Consider the following 20,210-nt stretch of genomic DNA (forward strand, 5'->3'; position numbering starts at 1 on the left):
TCACAAGTCGAACACTTCCCAAGTGTCTAGGACTGTGTGATGTATTTTCGGATGATGCGTGCAGATCCCAGTAGGGTGGCCTTTTACAGTTGGCAGATCGTAATTTTGTCAATGTCTATTGTTTCCAAATGCCAGCTGAGATCTTTTGGCACAGCACCCAATGTGCCCATCACCACCAGGACCACCTGCACTGGTTTCTGCCAGAATCTTTGAAATTCAATCTTTAAATCCTCATATCGTGTCAGCTTTTCCAGTTGTTTCTCCTCAATCCTTCTGTCACCTGGGATTGCAACATCGACAATCCATACTTTGTTTTTTAACACAATTGTGAGGTCAGGAGTATTGTGTTCCAAAACCCTGTATTATTATTATTATTATTATTATTATTATTATTATTATTATTAACATTGAGGCTGGGTGGCCATCTGTCAGGGGTGCTGTGCTTGTGCTTTCAGTGCATAAAGGCAGAAGGGGGTTGGACCAAGTGGTCTCTTCCAACCCTCTTTATTATTGTTGTTGTTGTTGTTAATTATTATTATTGCTCGGTGGCCAACAATAGTCCGGCCCTCCAACGGTCCAAAGGATCGTGAACTGGCCCCCTGTTTAAAAAGTTTGGGGACCTCTGGTGTAGATATTAAACATCTCACACTTGTCCAGCTCACACTTTACTAGTTTGCTTGCGAGCCGCCTTCCCATTGGCCCTCTTTGCTTGGATCCCTCCCTTGGAGGACCAGGAGGGGGCGCGGCTGCGTCTCGGAAGCGGAGGAAGTGTCTTTCCCGGGCTTGGCCTGGCCTCGGAGGCGGGAGGGGGCCGGCGAAGGAGGCCGCCATGTCCCACGGCAGCCGGAGGAGGGAGGCGAGGGGCAGCGGGAGCCCGAAGAGGCCCCGGAGCCGCAGCGAGCCTGAGCCCAGCGCCAGCCGCAGCCGCAGCCGCCGAAGCAGCAGCAAGAGCCGCCATCGGCAAGGAGGGCAGGAGCGGAAGGAGCAGCGGCGCAGGAGCCGCGATGCCCAGCAGATCCAGCAGATCCAGCACCTGGAGTCCTTGTAAGGAGCGCGCAGACAAGCCCTGCAGGCATGGGCAAACTTTGGCCCTCCGGGTGTTTTGGACTTCAACTCCCACAATTCCTAGCAGCCGGTAGGCTGCTAGGAATTGTGGGAGTTGAAGTCCAAAACACCCGGAGGGCCAAAGTTTGCCCATGCCTTAATATGTTGGGTTTGTGTCCTACCTTAATATACATGGAACACATATCTATAACTAAAATACACAAAGTATTATGTTATTGTTATTTTTCAAAAATCAAATGTGTTATATATCTATATATATAAAAGAGTGATGGCATCACGGCAATTCACAAAACAACAAAAGTACAGGCCCCCCAACCTCAAAATTTGACAACACAACCCATCATCCACGCCTCAAGGTTGATACAACAAAAAGAAAAGAAAAATCAAGTCCTAATTAGAGGGAGAGCAATACTTTTTTTTATCCAATTGCTGCCAGTTTAGAGGGCTAATCTCTGCCCACTTGGTTGCCTAGCAACCAAGGGACAGCCAGGTTTCAGTTAGGGGACAGGCCGATTTAGGCCTCACTTAGACTTCTTCCACAGATTATCTAATTTGCACTGGATTATATGGCAGTGTAGACTCAAGGCCCTTCAACACAGCTATATAACCCATTTATAATCTTATATTATCTGCTTTGCACTGGGTTATCTTGACTCCACACTACCATATAATCCACTTCAGTGTGCATTTTATACAGCTGTGAAGAAGGAGCCTCATATAATCCAGTTCTGAGCAGATAATATAAGATTAGAAATATACAGTAGAGTCTCACTTATCCAACGTAAACAGGCCGGCAGGATAAGTGAATATGTTGGATAATAAGAAGGGATTCAGGAAAAGCCTATTAAACATCAAATTAGGTAATCGTTATACAAATTAAGCACCAAAACATCATATTATACAACAAATTTGACAGAAAAAGTAGTTCCATGCGCAGTAATGCTATGTAGTAATTACAGTAGAGTCTCACTTATCCAACACTCGCTTATCCAACGTTCTGGATTATCCAACGCATTTTTGTAGTCAATGTTTTCAATATATCGTGATATTTTGGTGCTAAATTAATAAATACAGTAATTGCTACATAGCATTACTGCGTATTGAACTACTTTTTCTGCCAAATTTGTTGTCTAATATGATGTTTTGGTGTTTCATTTGTAAAATCATAACCTAATTTGATATTTAATTGGCTTTTCCTTAACGCCTCCTTATTATCCAACATATTCGCTTATCCAACATTTTGCCAGCCCACTTATGTTGGATAAGTAAGACTTTACTGTACTGTATTTACAAATTTACCACTAAAATATCACAATGAATTTAAAACACTGACTACAAAAACATTGATTATGAAAAGGCAGACTGCGTTGGATAATCCAGAACATTGTATAAGCAAATGTTGGATAAGTGAGATTCTTCTTTAATATGAAATAATTACTGGGATAGAATAATGCAGAACAATATAATCTCTAAAACCAGGACAGTAAATAAATAGGGGAATTCCACACAGGAAACAATCAGGGCCAGCTAACACCTCCCAACAAAGTATTCCCATAATCAAAGTCTGGAAAATCCTCTGTTTTCTCAGGGCCACAGACAGTAGAAGCACATAAAATATCGCAAACAATACCACTCCGAAAACAAGGGAATTCCAGACAGGAAACAATCAGGGCCAGCTAACACCTCCCAACAAAAAATTCACTCAGGGAGGAAACAGCCAGGCTTTAAAGCTGCAAGGCCATTACATCCTAATCATTTTTCCTAATTGCAGCATTCATACTTGCCTCCAACAAACAAAAAAAACCAATCAGAAATATTGTATATTCACAACCTTTAGGAAATAATATCCCCTGATGGCGCAGTGTGTTAAAGCGCTGAGCTGCTGAACTTCTGGACCGAAAGGCCACAGGTTTGAATTGGGGGAGCGGAGAGAGCCCCCACTGTTAGCCCCAGCTTCTGCCAACCCAGAAGTTCGGAAACATGCAAATGTGAGTGCATCAATAGGTACTGCTCCGGCGGGAAGGTAACGCCACTCCATGCAGTCATCCCACATGACTTTGGAGGAGTCTACGGACAACGCCGGCTCTTCGGCTTAGAAATGGAGATGAGCACCAACCTCCAGAGTAAGACACGACTGGACTTAATGTCTGGGGAAAACCTTTACCCTTTACCTTAACTACCACCAATTCCTTAATAGTTTATTTCCCATACCACCATGTTTCGCCACAGCAACGCGTGGCCGGGCACAGCTAGTATCATATATATTCTGTCGATATATTGGACTATTGTGTTGATTTAGAGGAGATTGATGTCTCCCATTTGAAATCTCTATGAATTTGGATAATTAACCACGATAGAGATAAGTTATACCTTTATGTTGTGTATATTAGTAATAAACCTTTCGTACGATAACACATTTAATGTTTCAAATATAACAATAACATAATACTTCGTGTGTCCTGCCTTGAGCCATAAGAACAGGCAGGTAATAAATAAAATATTATTATACTAAATACAGTAGAGTCTCACTTATCCAACGTTCTGGATTATCCAACACATTTTTGTAGTCTATGTTTTCAATACATCGTGATATACATCGGGGCTGTGGCGCAGACGGGAGAGCAATGAGTCACTGACCAGGAGGTCATAAGTTCGAGGCCCGCTCGGAGCTATGTTTGTTTGTCTTTGTCCTGTGTTAAAAAGGCATTGAATGTTTGCCTAATATGTGTAATGTGATCCGCCCTGAGTCCCCTTCGGGGTGAGAAGGGCGAAATATAAATGATGTAAATAAATAAATAAATAAATATTTTGGTGCTAAATTCGTAAATACAGTAATTACTACGTAGCATTACTGCATATTGAACTACTTTTTCTGCCAAATTTGTTGTATAACATGTTTTTTGATGCTTAATTTGTAAAATCATAACCTAATTTGATGTTTAATAGGCTTTTTCTTAATCCCTCCTTATTATCCAACATATTCGCTTATCCAATGTTCTGCCAGCCCATTTATGTTACTGTACTACAAATATTATTATTATTATACTTTTTAATATATTATTTTATGTATATATTTTATATATTATTACTATACTAAATAATACATTATTATATTTACTGTACTACAAATACAGTAGTCTCACTTATCCAACATAAACGGGCCGGCAGAAGCTTGGATAAGCGAATATCTTGGATAATAGGGAGGGATTAAGAAAAAGCCTATTAAACATCAAATTAGGTTATGATTTTACAAATGAAGCACCAAAACATCATGTTATACAACAAATTTGACAGAAAAAGTAGTTCAATACGTAGTTATGTTATGTTGTAATTACTGTATTTACGAATTTAGCACCAAAATATCACGATATATTGAAAACATTGACTACAAAAATGGCTTGGGGAATCCAGAGACTTGGATAAGCAAGTGTTGGATAAGTGAGACTCTACTGTATTATTATTATTATTATTATTATACTATTTTATATATTATTTTATGTATATATTTTATATATTATTACTATACTAAATAATACATTATTATATTTATATAATATTTATATATTATTTTCTATATTATACTAAACAATACATTATTATATTTTATACAATATTTTATATATTGTTTTAATTATATATTATTTTCTATATTATATTAAATAATAATACATTATCTTTTTATACAATATTTTCTGTATTAATTATTTATGTATTATTTTCTATACTATTATACTAAATAATAATACATTATATTTTGTACAATATTTTATATATTGTTTTATTTATATATTATTTTCTATATTATTGTTATACTAAATAATAAATTATTATTTATTATATTATTATACTAAATAATAAATTACACTATGTAATATGTTTTTTGTTCCTGGGTTATACATGTCATTCCCTACATTGTTTCCATCATTAAAACATGAGGAAAAAACTGTATTAATCTGCCCAAACTTTGGTTTTGTGGGACATCCTGCTCTAGCACATTTTGCTATAGTTTTTCAATGGATAGCTCATCCAGGGTGCTTTTGAGTTTTCCGGGCTGTATGGCCATGTTTCGGAAGCATGTGATGTTTCGCTCACATTTATGGCAGGCTACCTCAGAGGTTGTGAGGTCTGTTGGAACCTAGGCAAGTGGGGTTTATATATCTGTGGAATGTCCAGGGTGGGAGAAAGAACTCCTGTCTGTTTGAGGCAAGTGTGAATGTTGCAATTGGCCACATTGATTTGCATTGAATGGTCTTGCAGCTTCAAAGCCAGGCTGCTTCCTGCCTGGAGGAATATTTTGTTGGAAGGTCAGCCAGAGAAATCAGCCATAGCAGAGCACCTGATGTACCTACCTGGACACAGCATATTATTTGAGAACCCAGAAATGCTGAACCAATCTAATTTACATATGTTTTAAATTTTATAATGTATTTTAATCATGTATTTTTATAGTTTTAATTGATGATATGTACTGTTTTTGTTTTATTATTATGTTCTTGGCATTAAATGTTGCCAACTGTTGTAAGCCGCCCTGAATCCCCGTGGGTGAGAAGGGCGGGGTATAAATGCCGGAAATAAATAAATAAATCTAACAACCACCATATCAGACTACACAGAGAAGCCATTGAAATCCACAAGCACCTGGACAATTTCAACAGAACGGAGGAAACCATGAAAATGAACAAAATCTGACTTCCAGTATTTAAAAAATTCTAAAATCAGGGCAGTAAATAAAGAGGGAATTCCAGACAGGAAACAATCAGGGCCTCCTAAAGGATTCCCTCACGCAGGAAGCAGCCAGGCTTTGAAGCTGCAAGGCTATTCAATGCTAATCAAGGTGGCTAATTGCAACATTCACATTTGCCTCCAACAGGCAAGAGTTCTTTCTTCGACTCTGGACATTCCACAGATATATAAATCCCACTTGCCTAGTTTCCAACAGACCTCACAACATCTGGGATTGCCTGCCGTAAATGTGGGCAAAATGTCAGGAACATGGCCATACAGCCCGGAAACCTCACATGATTCCGACCATGAAATCCTTCAACAGCATATCTCATTCAGGTTCATCCAATTTCAACATGGCAGCCACAAAAACAAGGTCTTTGGAGTATAACAACAACTTTCAAAGTAAGTACCGCACAATTCTTGAAAGTCATGTTATACTCCAAAGACCCTAACGGCGCTCCATGCAGTCATGCCGGCCACATGACCTTGGAGGTGTCTACGGACAACGCCGGCTCTTCGGCTTAGAAATGGAGATGAGCACCAATCCCCAGAGTCAGACATGACTGGACTTAACGTCAGGGGAAACCTTTACCTTTACTACACAATTAAATAGGAAATAATCCTTTTAAACCAGGAACAGATTTTTTTTCAAATTTAGTTGTATAATGTAATAATTATAACATCAATGCTGTAAATAATAAATAACTATTTATATTCCGCCCTTCTCCCCACAGGGACTCAGAGAGGATTACAGTATATAAACAGACACAGGCAAATATTCAATTCCTTTGATGTACAGTGAGACACAAAAACACAGACAAAGGCTTCTTTAATTTCTGGCTCTGGAGGTGGTGCTCATCTCCAGGTCTGGGGGAGGTGTTCTTTCTCAATTTCCAAGCTGAGGAGCGTGCATCCGTAGACACCTCATGCTCATGTGGCTGGCATGACAGCTTGGAGCATCTTTTGCCTTTTCCTACCAAAGCAGTACCTATTGATCTACTCACATTTGCATGTTTTCAAACTGCTAGATTGACAGGGGTTAGGGCTAACTGCGGGAGCTTGCTCCGTCCCGCGGATTCAAACTTCCAACCTTCACGTCAGCAGTTCAGCAGCACAGGGGTTTAACCCATTGCGCCACCACGGTCCCTCCATAAAACCAAAATTATAAATACAAATTAGTATACTAAACCCTAATAGCTAAAACAGCTAAGGAAGTCTGCCCTCCATTTAAAAAATCAGAAATAGAGTATATTATTCTTTGATTACGGATCTAAGTTAAAAGTCCTAAAGTAACTAGTGTACTAGTGGTAACCATATCCACAGATTATTCTGGCATTGTGCCTACAGAAATATATCAACGCTGAGAGAAAAAAAAACCCACCTCTTCTTCCAACTGTTGTGAGGATGACAGGAAGGAAAAGGGAAGTCTGAAGAGTATATCGGGCGACATGCAGTTTCTCCCATTAATCCCAATGTCCAGGCGCCTCAATCTTTCAAGCGCTAAAACTTTCTTGTGCCACTCAGTGCCAGCCAAAGTGGACTTTCTGAATCTCTGCAACTCTTTCTTAAGCAGCTCCTCTTCTCCAGTCTTAGTGTTTGGTTCCTTGCTTTTATTATTATTTTGTCATCTAGTCATATAGCCGTTTACTCAAGTTACCGAAGTTATGTTTCAATCTGTTTTTCAGCTATGAGAAACTTCCTCCAGGGTTCATTAAGGTAAGTCAATAGTTGTAAACGTTTTACTTTAAAAATTCAACGTATCTTTTTCAAATAGGATTTTTTTTGTCTTTCAACCTTCCATCCCTTCAACGTATTAAACCCGATACCCAGTACTTAACACAGACTAATATGCTTGTCTTTCAATCTTCCATCCCTTCAATGTATTAAACCCAATACCCAATACTCAACACAGACTAATATGCTGCGTAGCATATGCAGCTGTAAGACCAAAAAGTGTCCCATTCCGCAGAAGATATAACTTCAATAAAGCTAACTGGACAAAGTTTACAGAGACCTTGGAAGCAGCTATTCCTGATATAGAACCTTCTATAGAAGGCTATGACCTGTTTGTAGAAGCTGTGAAAAGATCCTCGATGCTCTCATTCCCAAGAGGCTGTTGTACAAGCTACCTACCAGGCCTAAATGAAGAATCGCTAAATCAGCTACAAGCATATTTCAGACTATTTCAAGAGAATCCATACAGCGATGAGACTATAGCAGCAGGCCAAAAACTATCTACAGCCATATCTAATGCTAAGAAAGACCGCTGGATAGAGCTGCTTGAGAACCTTGATATGTCCAAGAGTAGCTGAAAAGCCTGGCAATTGCTGAGATGCCTGGATATGACCTTCTGGTCAACCATGGACACGCAAACGTGACACCAGACTAGATAGCTCACCAGCTAATTCAGAATGGGAAAACCAACCGCAGTAAAGATGAAAATCAACAGGGTGCCAGAACTTGAAACCCACCAGTTGTCTTCTCCTCTAAACCTGAAAGAACTCAGAGAAGCTATCAAGCGATGTAAAACTAGTAAAGCACCTGGCCTAGATGACTTAATGATGGAGCAAATCAAACATTTGGGGTCCACAGGTGAAAACTGGCTTTTGAAATTCTACAATCAATGCATGGCACACAAACAGATTCCCAGAGCGTGGAGGAAAACTAAGATCATTGCCATTTTAAAACCTGGTAAAGATGTCTCCAATGCCAGGAACTACCAACCAATCTCCCTCTTATGTCATCTATATAAAGTCTATGAGAAGATGCTATTAAATCGATTAGGACCTGTCATCGAACCTAAGCTTATTGCACAACAAGCAGGTTTCAGACCAGGGAAAAACTGTACAGGTCAAATTCTCCATCTGACTGAACATATCGAAGAAGGCTATGAGAAAGGCTGCATTACGGGAACAGTTTTTGTGGACCTTACGGCAGCCTATGACACGGTGCAACATAGAAAAATGCTGCATAAAGTCTACCATATCACCCGGGACTTTGACTTTACAAAAACTGTCCAGACCCTCTTGGAAAACCGCAGCTTCCATGTGGAGTTTCAGGGCCAGAAAAGCAGATGGAGGAGGCAAAAGAATGGTTTACCCCAAGGCAGCGTTCTTGCACCGACCTTGTTTAACATCTTCACGAACGACCAGCCACAACCACCACACACAAAGAGCTTTATATATGCTAATGACCTTGGCCTAACAACACAAGCGAAAGATTTTGAAACAGTTGAAAGCCAACTCACTAATGCCTTGAAAGATCTCTCCAGCTACTCCAAAGATAACCACCTGCAGCCTAACTCTTCCAAGACACAAGTGTGTACTTTCCACTTACGTAACCGTGAAGCCAACAGTAAAATGAAAGTCACTTGGGAAGGCCAAGAGCTCGTAAATATCTTGATGTCACCTTAGATCGAACACTAACATATAGGAAACACTGCATGTACACTAAGCACAAAGTAGCTGCACGCAATAACATCCTGCGTAAACTTACTGGCAGTGCATGGGGTGCAGACCCACAATTAATAAGAACATCAACCCTGGCCTTGTCTTTCTTGACTGCAGAGTATGCCTGTCCTGTTTGGCACAAGTCTGCCCATGCAAAGCAGGTGGACATAGCACTGAACGAAACATGTAGAATAATCACAGGATGCCTTAAACCTACACCTGTTGATAAACTCTATAAGCTAGCTGGCATCCCCCCCCCCCCCCCAATGTGCGACGGGAACTTGCTGTTAACGGTGAAAGAAATAAGGTTGAACATTGCGAAAGCCACCCACTGCATGGCTATCAGCCTCCTCCAAGTAGACTCAAGTCAAGGAGGAGCTTCATGAGAACCACCACTCCTCTTGATGTTCCCCCAGCAACAGCAAGTGTGTCCCTCTGGGCAGCTAAACCAGGCAATCCCAACTGGATGTCCCCCCCCCCCCCAATGAGGGTCTTCCTCCAGGGGCAAAGCAAGAATGGGCAACTTGGAAGTCCCTAAATAGACTGAGAAGCGGAGTGGGCAGATCAAAAGACAACCTTGCAAGATGGCACTACCTGGAGGAACCCTCCACCTTGTGTGACTGTGGAGCAGAACAAACAACTCTGCATATGTATGCTTGCCCACAATGCCCTGCCTCATGCGCGGAGGAGGAGGTTGTTCAAAGCTAGGGACAATGCGATTGCTGTTGCCCGCTTTTGGTCTAAAACAATTTAGCGGTTTGTGATTCCTTTATTTTATTGCTTTTAAACTTATTTATTATGCAATGCTTTTGACACGAAATAAATAAACGTCCCTTTGGGATGCAAGTCCCTTGAAGTGAGTTTATTTCTATATATTATTATAGCCAATGAAATAAACAGATTGGAATACTGTAATGGAATATCTAAAAGAAAAGGAAAAAATACTGTATATAAATACTGTAAATAAATAAATGGAGAAGAAAGTGACATGAAAAATAGAAACATCATTCACCAGAGGAAAAATATGAAAAGGAGACAAGAGTTCAAAAAAAAATAGATAAGAACTTAAGAAGAAAGAAAAGGTAGACACCTCAAAGAAGACGCCAGGAAGTTGATTTTAAGTTTTTTTTATGTATAGTTTTCCTTTCTCCTTTCCTTTTCTCCTTTTTTTCTATATCCCCACAACCTCTCCCTTTTAGTTCTATTTTATTTTTTTGTTTTTGACTCCAATTCTTATCTAATATTAATTTTAATTCATGGAAATTTTAATAAAGATTATATATTTATATATTATTTTTATATACTGCACTGTAGAATTAATGCAATTTAACTGTCATGGTTCAGTGGTGTAGAATCCTAGGAGCTGGAGTTTTACAAGGTTTTTCGCCTTCTCTGCCAAATACTGCTGGTATATTTCTGAACTACAACCAGGGCCGGTCGGAGATAATTTTTGATGTTAAGCGGGGGTGCTGAAAAGCGCCCCCGCCACCGGCCCCGCCTCCCGTGCCCTGGCCCCGCCTCCCACGCTGCGTGGGAGGCGGGGCCAGGGCGAATAGTGCGGGAGGCGGGGCCAGAGTTGGCCCCGCCCCCCGCCCAGCGTGCCCCGGCCCCGCCTCCCACGTAGTGTGGGAAGCGGGGCCAGGGCACGCTGGGCGGGGGGCGGGGCCAGAGTTGGCCCCGCCTCCCACACTACTCCCGCTCGCCCGTCTGGCCTTTTCTAGCTGGCCAGACGGGCGAGGGCGAACTGGGCGGGAGGCGGGGCACCGTCAGGGCGGTGCCCCGCCTCCCGCCCAGCCTGACGGTGCCCCCCCGGACCTGCGCCCAAGGCGGCGGCCTCACGTGGCCTCCATAGTGGGGCCGGCCCTGACTACAACTCCCACAGTTCCACAGCATTGAGCCATGTCAGTTAAACTGGTGTCAAACTACATTGATTGTACAATATAGATGTATCCTAAATCTGAATTGGAAGCAAATTGTGCCCAGTGTGTTTCTCCCAAATAGAGATATTTTCCCTGCCACTTTGTGGTTTTTCCTCAAAGCCTTTCTTGGATTCTTCTCTCTTGTGCAGGAAGATGAGACTAAACCAGAGGACTGCATTCCTGATGTTCCTGGCAATGAAAACGCCCGGGAATTCCTCGCCCATGCTCCCACTAAAGGGCTCTGGATGCCACTAGGAAAAGAGGTCAAAGTGATGCAATGTGAGTGAGAGGAACGTCTAGATTATGTAGGCCTTGTGTATTCCATTCTTAAAAGCTGACCCATAGGAGTATGAAATTAGGAAATTTTGTGAAATATTTTCACAAAAGGGCAAGCCATGCAGGAGCAACATGGAATGGCTCTGAAAAGGAGATGAGACATCACTATGGCTGATGGCTTTAGTTGAATGGTGAAACCTTTTTCTCCATAATGTTTTATTATGGAGTAAACAGCAAAACCACTGAACCAAATCACACCAAATTTGGCCACAAAAGATATAGTCTTTCAAACAAAACAAAACAAAAAAAACCCAAGAAAAATAAAGTCCAAATTAGAGGAAGAGGAAGAACTGTTTTTTCCCCTTGCTGCCAATTAGGAGGGTAGGCTCCGCCCACTTTGTCTCCTAGCAACCCCCTCGGCCAAGGGACAGCCAAGGTTCTGTTAGGCCTCTCCCACACTGCCTATAAAATACAGATTATCTGATTTGAACTGGATTATATGGCAGCATAGACTCAAGGCCCTTCCACACACCTATATAACGCAGAATGCCAAGGCACATAATCCACAATATCTGCTTTGAACTGGATTATCTTGAGTCCACACTGCCATATAATCCAGTTCAGTGTGGATTTTATACAGCTGTGTAGAAGGGGCCTCACATAACCCAGTTCTAAGCAGATAATATAAGATTATAAATATAATACATAATTATTACTGTGGTATAATAATACAGAACAATATAATCTCTAAAATCAGGACAGTAAATAAAGAGCAACACTATGAAAACGGGAATTCCAGAAAGGAAACAACTAGGGCCAGCTAACACCTCCGAACATATTATTCCCCCAGGCAGGAAGCAGCCAGGCTTTGAAGCTGCAAGGCAATTAAATGCTAATCAAGGTGACTAATTGCAGCATTCATACTTGCTGCACTGAGACTATTTATTGCTTTTCAACCTGGCCAACCAAGAACTCCACAAGCTAGAAAGCGGCCAGGCTTGCAAGCAGCAAGGCTATTTAGTGCTGTTCAACCTGGCCAACCAAGATTTCCCCTAGATAGAAAACTCTCAGGTTTTGAAGCCACAAGGCTACTCTGTCCCATTCAACCTGCCTAAGGAGGGATGCCCCTATATAGAAAGAGGCCAGGCTTTGAAGCAGCGAGGCTATTCATTGCAATTCTTGCAGCCCAAAAAACCATTCCCCTAGAATGGAAGTACCCAGCTTTCCAAGCAGCAAGCCTATTCCATTGTATTCCAGCTCACCAAACAAGGATTCACATAAGAAGAAAGCGCCCAGGCTTTGAGACTGCAAGGCTATTCACTTCTATTCCACCTGGTCAACAAATGATTCCCATAAGCCGCAGCAACGCGTGGCCGGGCAGAGCTAGTAGTTTATAATAGTGTTTAATACAGGACTGAAGATCATCTCACCTTATTTCAATTTTCATTTTAGTTTTCACTTTTTGCATTATGATGCTATGAGGTGGGCATTTCCTCCTTTCATGTAAACTTCTTGCTAGAGGTGATAAATAAAATAGAGTAAAAAAGAAATTTATTCGAAGCATTTGTCCAAACAGAGCTACCAATAAAAGCCAGTGTAGTGTAGTGGCTTGAAGTGTTGGCCTATGACTCTGGAGACTTCCTTGATCTAGACCAGGCATTAGCAAACATTGATCCTCCAGTTGTTTTGGACTTCAACTCTCACAGTTCCTAACAACCTGGAGGGCCGAAGTTTGCCCATGTTTGATCTAGACACTATACTCCTTTTGATGCAGCCCAAAACCCCATTGGCTTTTTCAGCTGCTGCATCAATCTGTTGGCTCATGTTCAACTTCTTGTCCACTAAGACATCTTGCCAAGAAAACCCCCATGTTGTCTTTGGGGTTGAGAGGAGACATGATAACCATGTTTAAATATGTGAATGTCATAAGGAAGTGGGAGCAGGTTTGTTTTTTGCTGCTCTGGAAACCAGGACTCAGAGCAATGGGTTTAAATTATAGGAAAGGAGATTCCACCTGAACATTAGAAAGAACTAGATTGCTGTGTGTTGTTCGGGCTGTATGGCCATGTTCCAGTAGCCTTCTCTCCTTACATTTCACCTGCATCTGTGTCAGGCATCCTCAGAGTTTTGTTCAGAGGTTTGTTGGAAATGAGGCAATTGGGGTGTATATCTGTATAATGTCCAGGGTGGGAGAAAGAATTCTTGTCTGTTTGAAACAAGTGTGAATATTGCAATTAGCCAGCTTGATTAGCATTGAGTATCCTTGCAGTTGCAGAGCCTGGCTGTTGCTGCCTGGAATTCCCCTGTTTCTGAGCGTTGTTCTTTATTTACTGTCTTGATTCTGGTGTTTTTTTTAAAATATTGGTAGCCAAATTTTGTTCATTTTCATGGTTTCGTCCTTTCTGTTGAAATTGTCCACATGCTTATGGATTTCAATGCCTTCTCTGTGTAATCTGACGATTGTCAGAGTGGTCCACATTTCTGTGTTCTCAAATAATTTTCTGTGTCTATGTTGGTTCATGAAGTGCACTACTATAGCTGTCTTCTTTAGTTGAATTAGTCTGCAGTGCCTTTCACATTCCTTGATTCATGTTTAGGCATTGCTGTGTTTGGTGGTTCCTATGTAGACGTGTCCACAGCTTCATGGTATGAGGTAGACTCCTGCAATGGTTAGAGCAGTGGTTCTCAACCTGTGAGTCCCCAGGTGTTTTGGCTTACAACTCCCAGAAACCCCAGCCAGTTGACCAGCTGTTAGGATTTCTGGGAGTTGAAGGCCAAAAAATCTGGGGACCTACAGGTTGAGAACCACTGGGTTAGAAGATCCCTTTTATCTTTTGCTCGGTATAGCATTTGTTGTATTTTATTGGTGGTCTGTAGATTGTTTAGAGGTTGTGTTTCTTCATCAGTTTCCCTTCATCAGAAACACAACCTCCAAACAATCTACAGATCCACCTAGAAAGTTCAACAAAGGATCCTTTTATACAGTGAGCTGGAAAGAGATTCCTTCAACTCAGTGTGACTTAATGATGAGTAAATACACATGAGAATGGTATTATTACTCAACATATAGTGAAGGGGAAAGTTAAGGAGCTTTTAACTGAACTAACTGCCTGGTTTTCATTAAAGTTAAGCAATTCTGAAGAAATTAGCTTTTTTTCTGTTTACAAAAGATCGCTGAAGATTTTCCTCTTCTTTTCTGTTGCACGATGTTTTGACATTTCTTAAAGAAGGTTTGTTATTTTCTCCCCAAGGCTGGAGATGTAAACGTTATGGACACCGAACAGGGGATAAAGAATGTCCGTTCTTCATTAAAGGCAACCAGAAATTAGAACAATTTAGAGTTGTAAGTAAAATATTGTGGCATTAGTACTGAATGATAATTATGAAAAGTCTTCCAAGTGGGCATGTCTGAGGGTTTTCTTTTAACAATATGAGAGCATGACTACCTTATATATTCTAACATAAATCAAAGACAGCTCTTGATGCCAAAAAATGATGAGACATTTTCCAGAAATCCTGTAGTTTCAAATACTGATAGGCAGGATGAAAAGGATTGGCGCCCGTCATAATAAATGGCCCATTCCTCTCTCTTGCCTGCGTGAAAGTACAGTGTGTATAAGATTATTGGATAGAGATAGTTACATCCCAGACAGGGAAGTAAAATGATTAAGGGTCTGGAGAACAAGCTCTATGAGGAGCGGTTTAAAGAGCTGAGCATGTTTAGCCTGCAGAAGAGAAGGCTGAGAGGAGACATGATAGCCATGTATAAATATGTGAGGGGAAGTCATAGGGCGGAGGGAGCAAGCTTGTTTTCTGCTGCTCTGGAGACTAGGACGCGGAACAATGGCTTCAAACTACAGGAAAGGAGATTCCACCTGAACACTAGGAAGAACTTCCTCACTGTGAGAGCTGTTTGGCAGTGGAACTCTCTGCCCAGGAGTGTGGTGGAGGATCCTTCTTTGGAAGCTTTTAAGCAGAGGCTGGATGGCCATCTGTCAGGGATGCTTTGAATGTGACTTTCCTGCTTCTTGGCAGGGAGTTGGGCTGGATGGCCCATGAGATCTCTACCAACTCTATGATTTTATGAAGTTCAATATTAAAGCCAAATCACAAGGGTCATCTTAAACATGGGTTATTTCTTGCATGACCCTGAAGAGTTGCTATAACTGCATTGGAAACTGAGCTCATTTTCCTTCCCCCCACCAGGCACATGAAGACCCCATGTATGATATAATAAGAGAAAATAAGCGCCATGAGAAAGAAATGAGGTAAGTCGGCTTATCTTTACACTTTTAAAACTCTTTAATAATAATGACAACCAATAATAATCATTTTAGATTGTTTCAGTAACTTTAACTATGCAATTACAGTAAAGTCTCACTTATCCAAGCTAAACGGGCTGGCAGAAGCTTGGATAAGCGAATATCTTGGATAATAAGGAGGAATTAAGAAAAAAGCCTATTAAACATCAAATTAGGTTATGATTTTACAAATGAAGCACCAAAACATCATGTTAGACAACAAATTTGACAGAAAAAGTAGCTCAATACGCAGTAATGTTATGTTGTAATTACTGTATTTATGAATTTAGCACCAAAATATCACGATATATTGAAAACATTGACTACAAAAATGGCTTGGATAATCCAGAAACTTGGATAAGCAAGGCTTGGATAAGTGAGACTCTACTGTATTTTTTTTGTATCTGTAAGATAAGCAGTGATGTAGTGCTCAAATTTGAAGTGCAGGGAAAACTCATAACAGGCACGCCTCCCAGAGGCGGCTCCAAAATGCTGATAGCTATGTTGTTCCATGAGAACATAATATCTTAACACTTTTATTTTGTATCATGTGTAACTCTTCTTTATATCTAATAATAGAGTTTAGTGGCTCATTCAAGACCAGGCCACTCCAAAATATTCTGAATTAAACCAGGGGATATGTGGTTGCTAGGGAAAATGTTTTCCACCCCATCAGCAGCTATGAAGATTGCAGCTGCGTTCAGAAGAAAGGGGGAATTAGCATAATAATACTTGCTAATCCAAAATTTGTGGTATCAACTCCCTAACTTCAATATATCACTAATTTTCTGTTACACTCTGAGTCTGATACTAAAACATACTAAAATTCATCATTTAAAGCAAGATGATTTAAGTTTAAACAATATAAAATAATGTTGCATAACACATGCATGAATCAAATGAAATCAGGCCTCAGAGTCTTTAACGTGACATTGTTGTTAGTGATAATATCACATTACAGTGAAATTGTCCCTTTACAGTTTATTGCCCCAAATTCTATACTAAAAATTGTAAATAGTGTTATTTCCAGATTGGGGAGGATGAGGTGCTGGAAAATCTTGTGACTAAATTGATATTTGAATCGGAGAGAAATTCTCATTCACTGTTCAGTATGTTTGACAAAGTGTTTCAATAGCTCTCAGGTAATGATGATGAGTCTAAAACTGAGTGCCAATTCAAGAGTGATTTCTCCAACCTGTTTACTTTGTAAATTGTTTATTTCTGATGTAAAACTAATATCTAAGTAAATACGTAGCAAGTAGTATACTCACCCAAGGAAAAAATGGGGGAAAATAACCTTTCCCTGGCCATTTCATACATTTAGAATACAACAGTTGAAGCAGCTGCTGGAGGCTTCCACTTCGGACAGCAGCAGTGACAGTTCCAGTTCTTCCAGTTGCCATGAAAAGGGCAAGAAAAAAAGAAAGAAAGAGAAAAAGAAAGAGAAGAAAAAGAAGAAGAAGAAAAGAAAGCACAAATCTAAATCTGACAAATCAGTTTGAGGAAAGACTGCCTCTGTAGTGAATGTATGCTGTGCAGTGAAGCATCCAAAGAATGATCCTCTGCAAAGGGCTTTGGAAAGTTTCAGGACACAACCACAGAAGTATTTACATCTTTATGTCATTTCAGAAGTACCACGAGTTCTCGCGCTGTTTCTCTATGTTGATTATTTTTGCATCTTTGAGAGGTTTTTTAAGTGTGGCTGTTTGGTAAAAGAGCTGCTACCAAGAGAAATTGACTTTGGTGTGTGTGCCCTGCCATCCCAAATTGCACAAGACTCATTGGATGATGAGCTATAAAGTATCAAGAGCTATAAAGGGATTTATGTAGGACTGCATTCAGGTAAATGTTAGCTTTAAAAAGGAGTTTTAAAAACAGCATTGTGTGATTGAACACAGTACCAGTCATGGACGTTGGTTTGTCTGCTAAAGTTTAAGAACACACTTTGAATTTAATATAAATAAGGGTTGCACTTTCTTTAAAAATGTCAGGGTGTGCTTCTTGTGCACCCTGCCAAGCCTGAGATAGAGAACATCTGGTCTTCCACTTGTTGGACTTCAGCTCCCACCAATAATAATAATAATACTAATAATAATTTAATTTCTTAGCTGCCTCTCCTTGTGGCTAGAGGCAGGGTGCAACATAGCTAAAAACATATAATCGTAAAAAAACACATATTAAAAACATATTTCTGCGTAATATATATATTAAAATATACAGAAGAAGATTAAAACATAAGTTTAAAATTCCTAGTTAAAATTGACTGGCAGGCCTTATGTAAGCGATAGGTCTTTAGTTATGTTTTAAATTCCAACCGTTCATTTCAGATTTTTTCTGGCTGGTCAATCCATAATCGTGGGGCAGCCGATGAAAACTTTCTCTGGGTAACGGTCGCCATTCGGGTTCTGGCTGGTTGGAGTAAAATGACTGCCAGGGACTTAACTGGATGGGTGGCTTATATGGGCGAAGGCGATCATTTAGGTAATCTGAACCCAAGCCATGTAGGGCTTTAATGGTCAAAAACAACACTTTGTACTTTGCCCGGAAACTAATTGCCAGCCAGAGGAGACACTTCAGTATAGGAGTGATATGCTCACTAGCTGTTCCTGTATCCAATCTGGCTGTAAAGTTTTGAACTAACTGGAGTTTCTCAATTTAGTACAGCAGTAATCCAGTGTAAAGCACATTGGAGAAGTCCAACCTTGCAGTTACCAATGCGTTGCCATCTTTAGGTCCTCTGATGCCAGGCCAGTGGTGAGTGATGATGGAAGACACAGTCAAGCAGCATCTACAGGGTCACCAAACATAGTGTAAAGGGGCTTTTTCTAAGCAACCCTGCAGAAGAGTTGCTCTGTGTGCAGCTTGTTGGATCAGAAGTTGCATAGACCTTCAAACCATATCAAATGAGTTCCTGGTAGACTGTTTTTGGTAACCTTTGGAAGTTTCATGTATACCTGCTGTGAAATCATTAAAAGTCTTTAAAAGGCTGACCAGTATACATCCACATTCAAAGTTCTCCCCTGATATTAAAGTATTAGCTGAAAAGGTAGCCAAGATGTACAACAGGCATTGGCAATAGAAACCTAGGCTGTGATTTCAGTGTTGTCATATTCTGTGAATCCTATTTTGTTAATTTATGAGAGCATTAATGTTGATTCCCTACAGAATGTAACCCTCAAACATAAAACCTGTCTTGGAATCTTCTTTAAAATTGGCATTGTCTTGTTTGCTATTGACTGCTACAAACATGGTTGAAAATGTAAGCAAACTGTCCATATAATAAACTACGGTAGTAAAGTATGCCACTTTGTGCCGTGAAAAAGGGTAGGAAGTAGTTTTAAGTGGATCCAAAGTGATTTTCTTTCTTTCGTAAACATTATGGAGACCTAATAAAGTTAAAATGGTAATAGTGGTGCAGCTACTTTGCCCATTACAACAATTTATTTATTTATTTATTTATTTACATCGCTTTTACCCCGCCTTTCTCCCCGAGGGGACTCAAAGCGGCTTACAATAAATAGGCAAAAATTCAATGCCTAAAAACAATGTAAAAACAATTCATATAAAACAATCTACAAAACAATTCATATAAAACAGATACCATTACAAAATAAAATCACATTATATAAAATTTTAAGCATGTCCAAGATTCACCAGCCTGGAAACGCAACAATGTTGAATGTTAATTCTTCATTTGATTTATCTTATCTTAGTTGTATACTTTGTATTGACTCTCTCATCTGGCACTCGGCTGTTTCTTTGCTTGGAGGATCTCCATCTGCCTCCCTCCTCCCAAAGGCAAATGCAGTACAATGGGAAAGGAAACATCCACCCCAGTATGTAAAGTACTGTGCCAGTTCACAGGGAGGAATTCTACGCAGCCGATCTGTTGCTGCTCCTGGGCTTTCTTGAAGTGTGCAGGCAGCATGCTCAAGGAAACGTTGCGGAAGTCGTTGACACACTGCACAATACTTCAGAATCGGATATCCCAGGCTGGTCCAATTCCATGAACTACAAACACTAAATGATCTATTTGCAAAGGTTCCCCATTTGGGATATCAACAGAAATATTTTCCACTCCTCGCTTCACTGTCCTGGGTCGGCCTTGTTCTGTTGGGGTTGCGCCCCAGTCATCTGTGGTTGCCACCAGATGGTAATGTACCATCAGCTTTGTTAATGTGGGATTTGTGTATTGATAGTGTTTAAATGAAATTTGTGTCTTGCCTGTATTGCATACTGATTGCATCATCCAGGGTGTACTATAGTCTGGAAAGAGTTAATTGCTAAGAAGCTGTGATGTCCTTGATGTGTGGTTGGAACTGGGGAGTGTCCAGACACAAGTGTTTGTGCATTGCTGATTGCATTAGTTCAGTTCTGAGTTGAGTCGAGTGCTGTCTGCCTAGAGTCCTGTGTTCGTCTGCAAGTCTGTTTGTCTTGATTATTACTGCTTACAGTAAAACTTGTATATAGTTTTA

At 40.4% G+C, this 20,210-nt stretch overlaps 1 protein-coding gene across 1 annotated transcript; it reads left to right on the forward strand.

Moving 5' to 3' along the window:
* Window positions 1–736: 736 nt before the first annotated feature.
* On the forward strand, window positions 737–20,210 carry rp9 (RP9 pre-mRNA splicing factor). The gene is made up of 6 exons (XM_003222262.4): window positions 737–1,044; window positions 7,476–7,506; window positions 11,308–11,437; window positions 14,686–14,777; window positions 15,641–15,702; window positions 17,060–20,210. Exons 1-6 carry the CDS (start codon window positions 830–832, stop codon window positions 17,235–17,237), a joined length of 708 nt encoding a protein of 235 aa, XP_003222310.1. The 5' UTR covers window positions 737–829; the 3' UTR covers window positions 17,238–20,210.

This window comes from Anolis carolinensis, chromosome 6, assembly GCF_035594765.1.
Source record: "Anolis carolinensis isolate JA03-04 chromosome 6, rAnoCar3.1.pri, whole genome shotgun sequence".
Classification (NCBI taxonomy): domain Eukaryota; kingdom Metazoa; phylum Chordata; class Lepidosauria; order Squamata; family Dactyloidae; genus Anolis; species Anolis carolinensis.

What these genes read in the sequence shown, in the direction of transcription:
- rp9 (XM_003222262.4), top strand. Translation starts at nt 830, where the DNA reads ATGTCCCACGGCAGCCGGAGGAGGGAGGCGAGGGGCAGCGGGAGCCCG. An exon ending in ATCCAGCACCTGGAGTCCTT is followed by an intron (nt 1,045 to 7,475) that starts GTAAGGAGCGCG and finishes TCTGTTTTTCAG; the next exon opens with CTATGAGAAACTTCCTCCAG. An exon ending in TTCCTCCAGGGTTCATTAAG is followed by an intron (nt 7,507 to 11,307) that starts GTAAGTCAATAG and finishes TCTCTTGTGCAG; the next exon opens with GAAGATGAGACTAAACCAGA.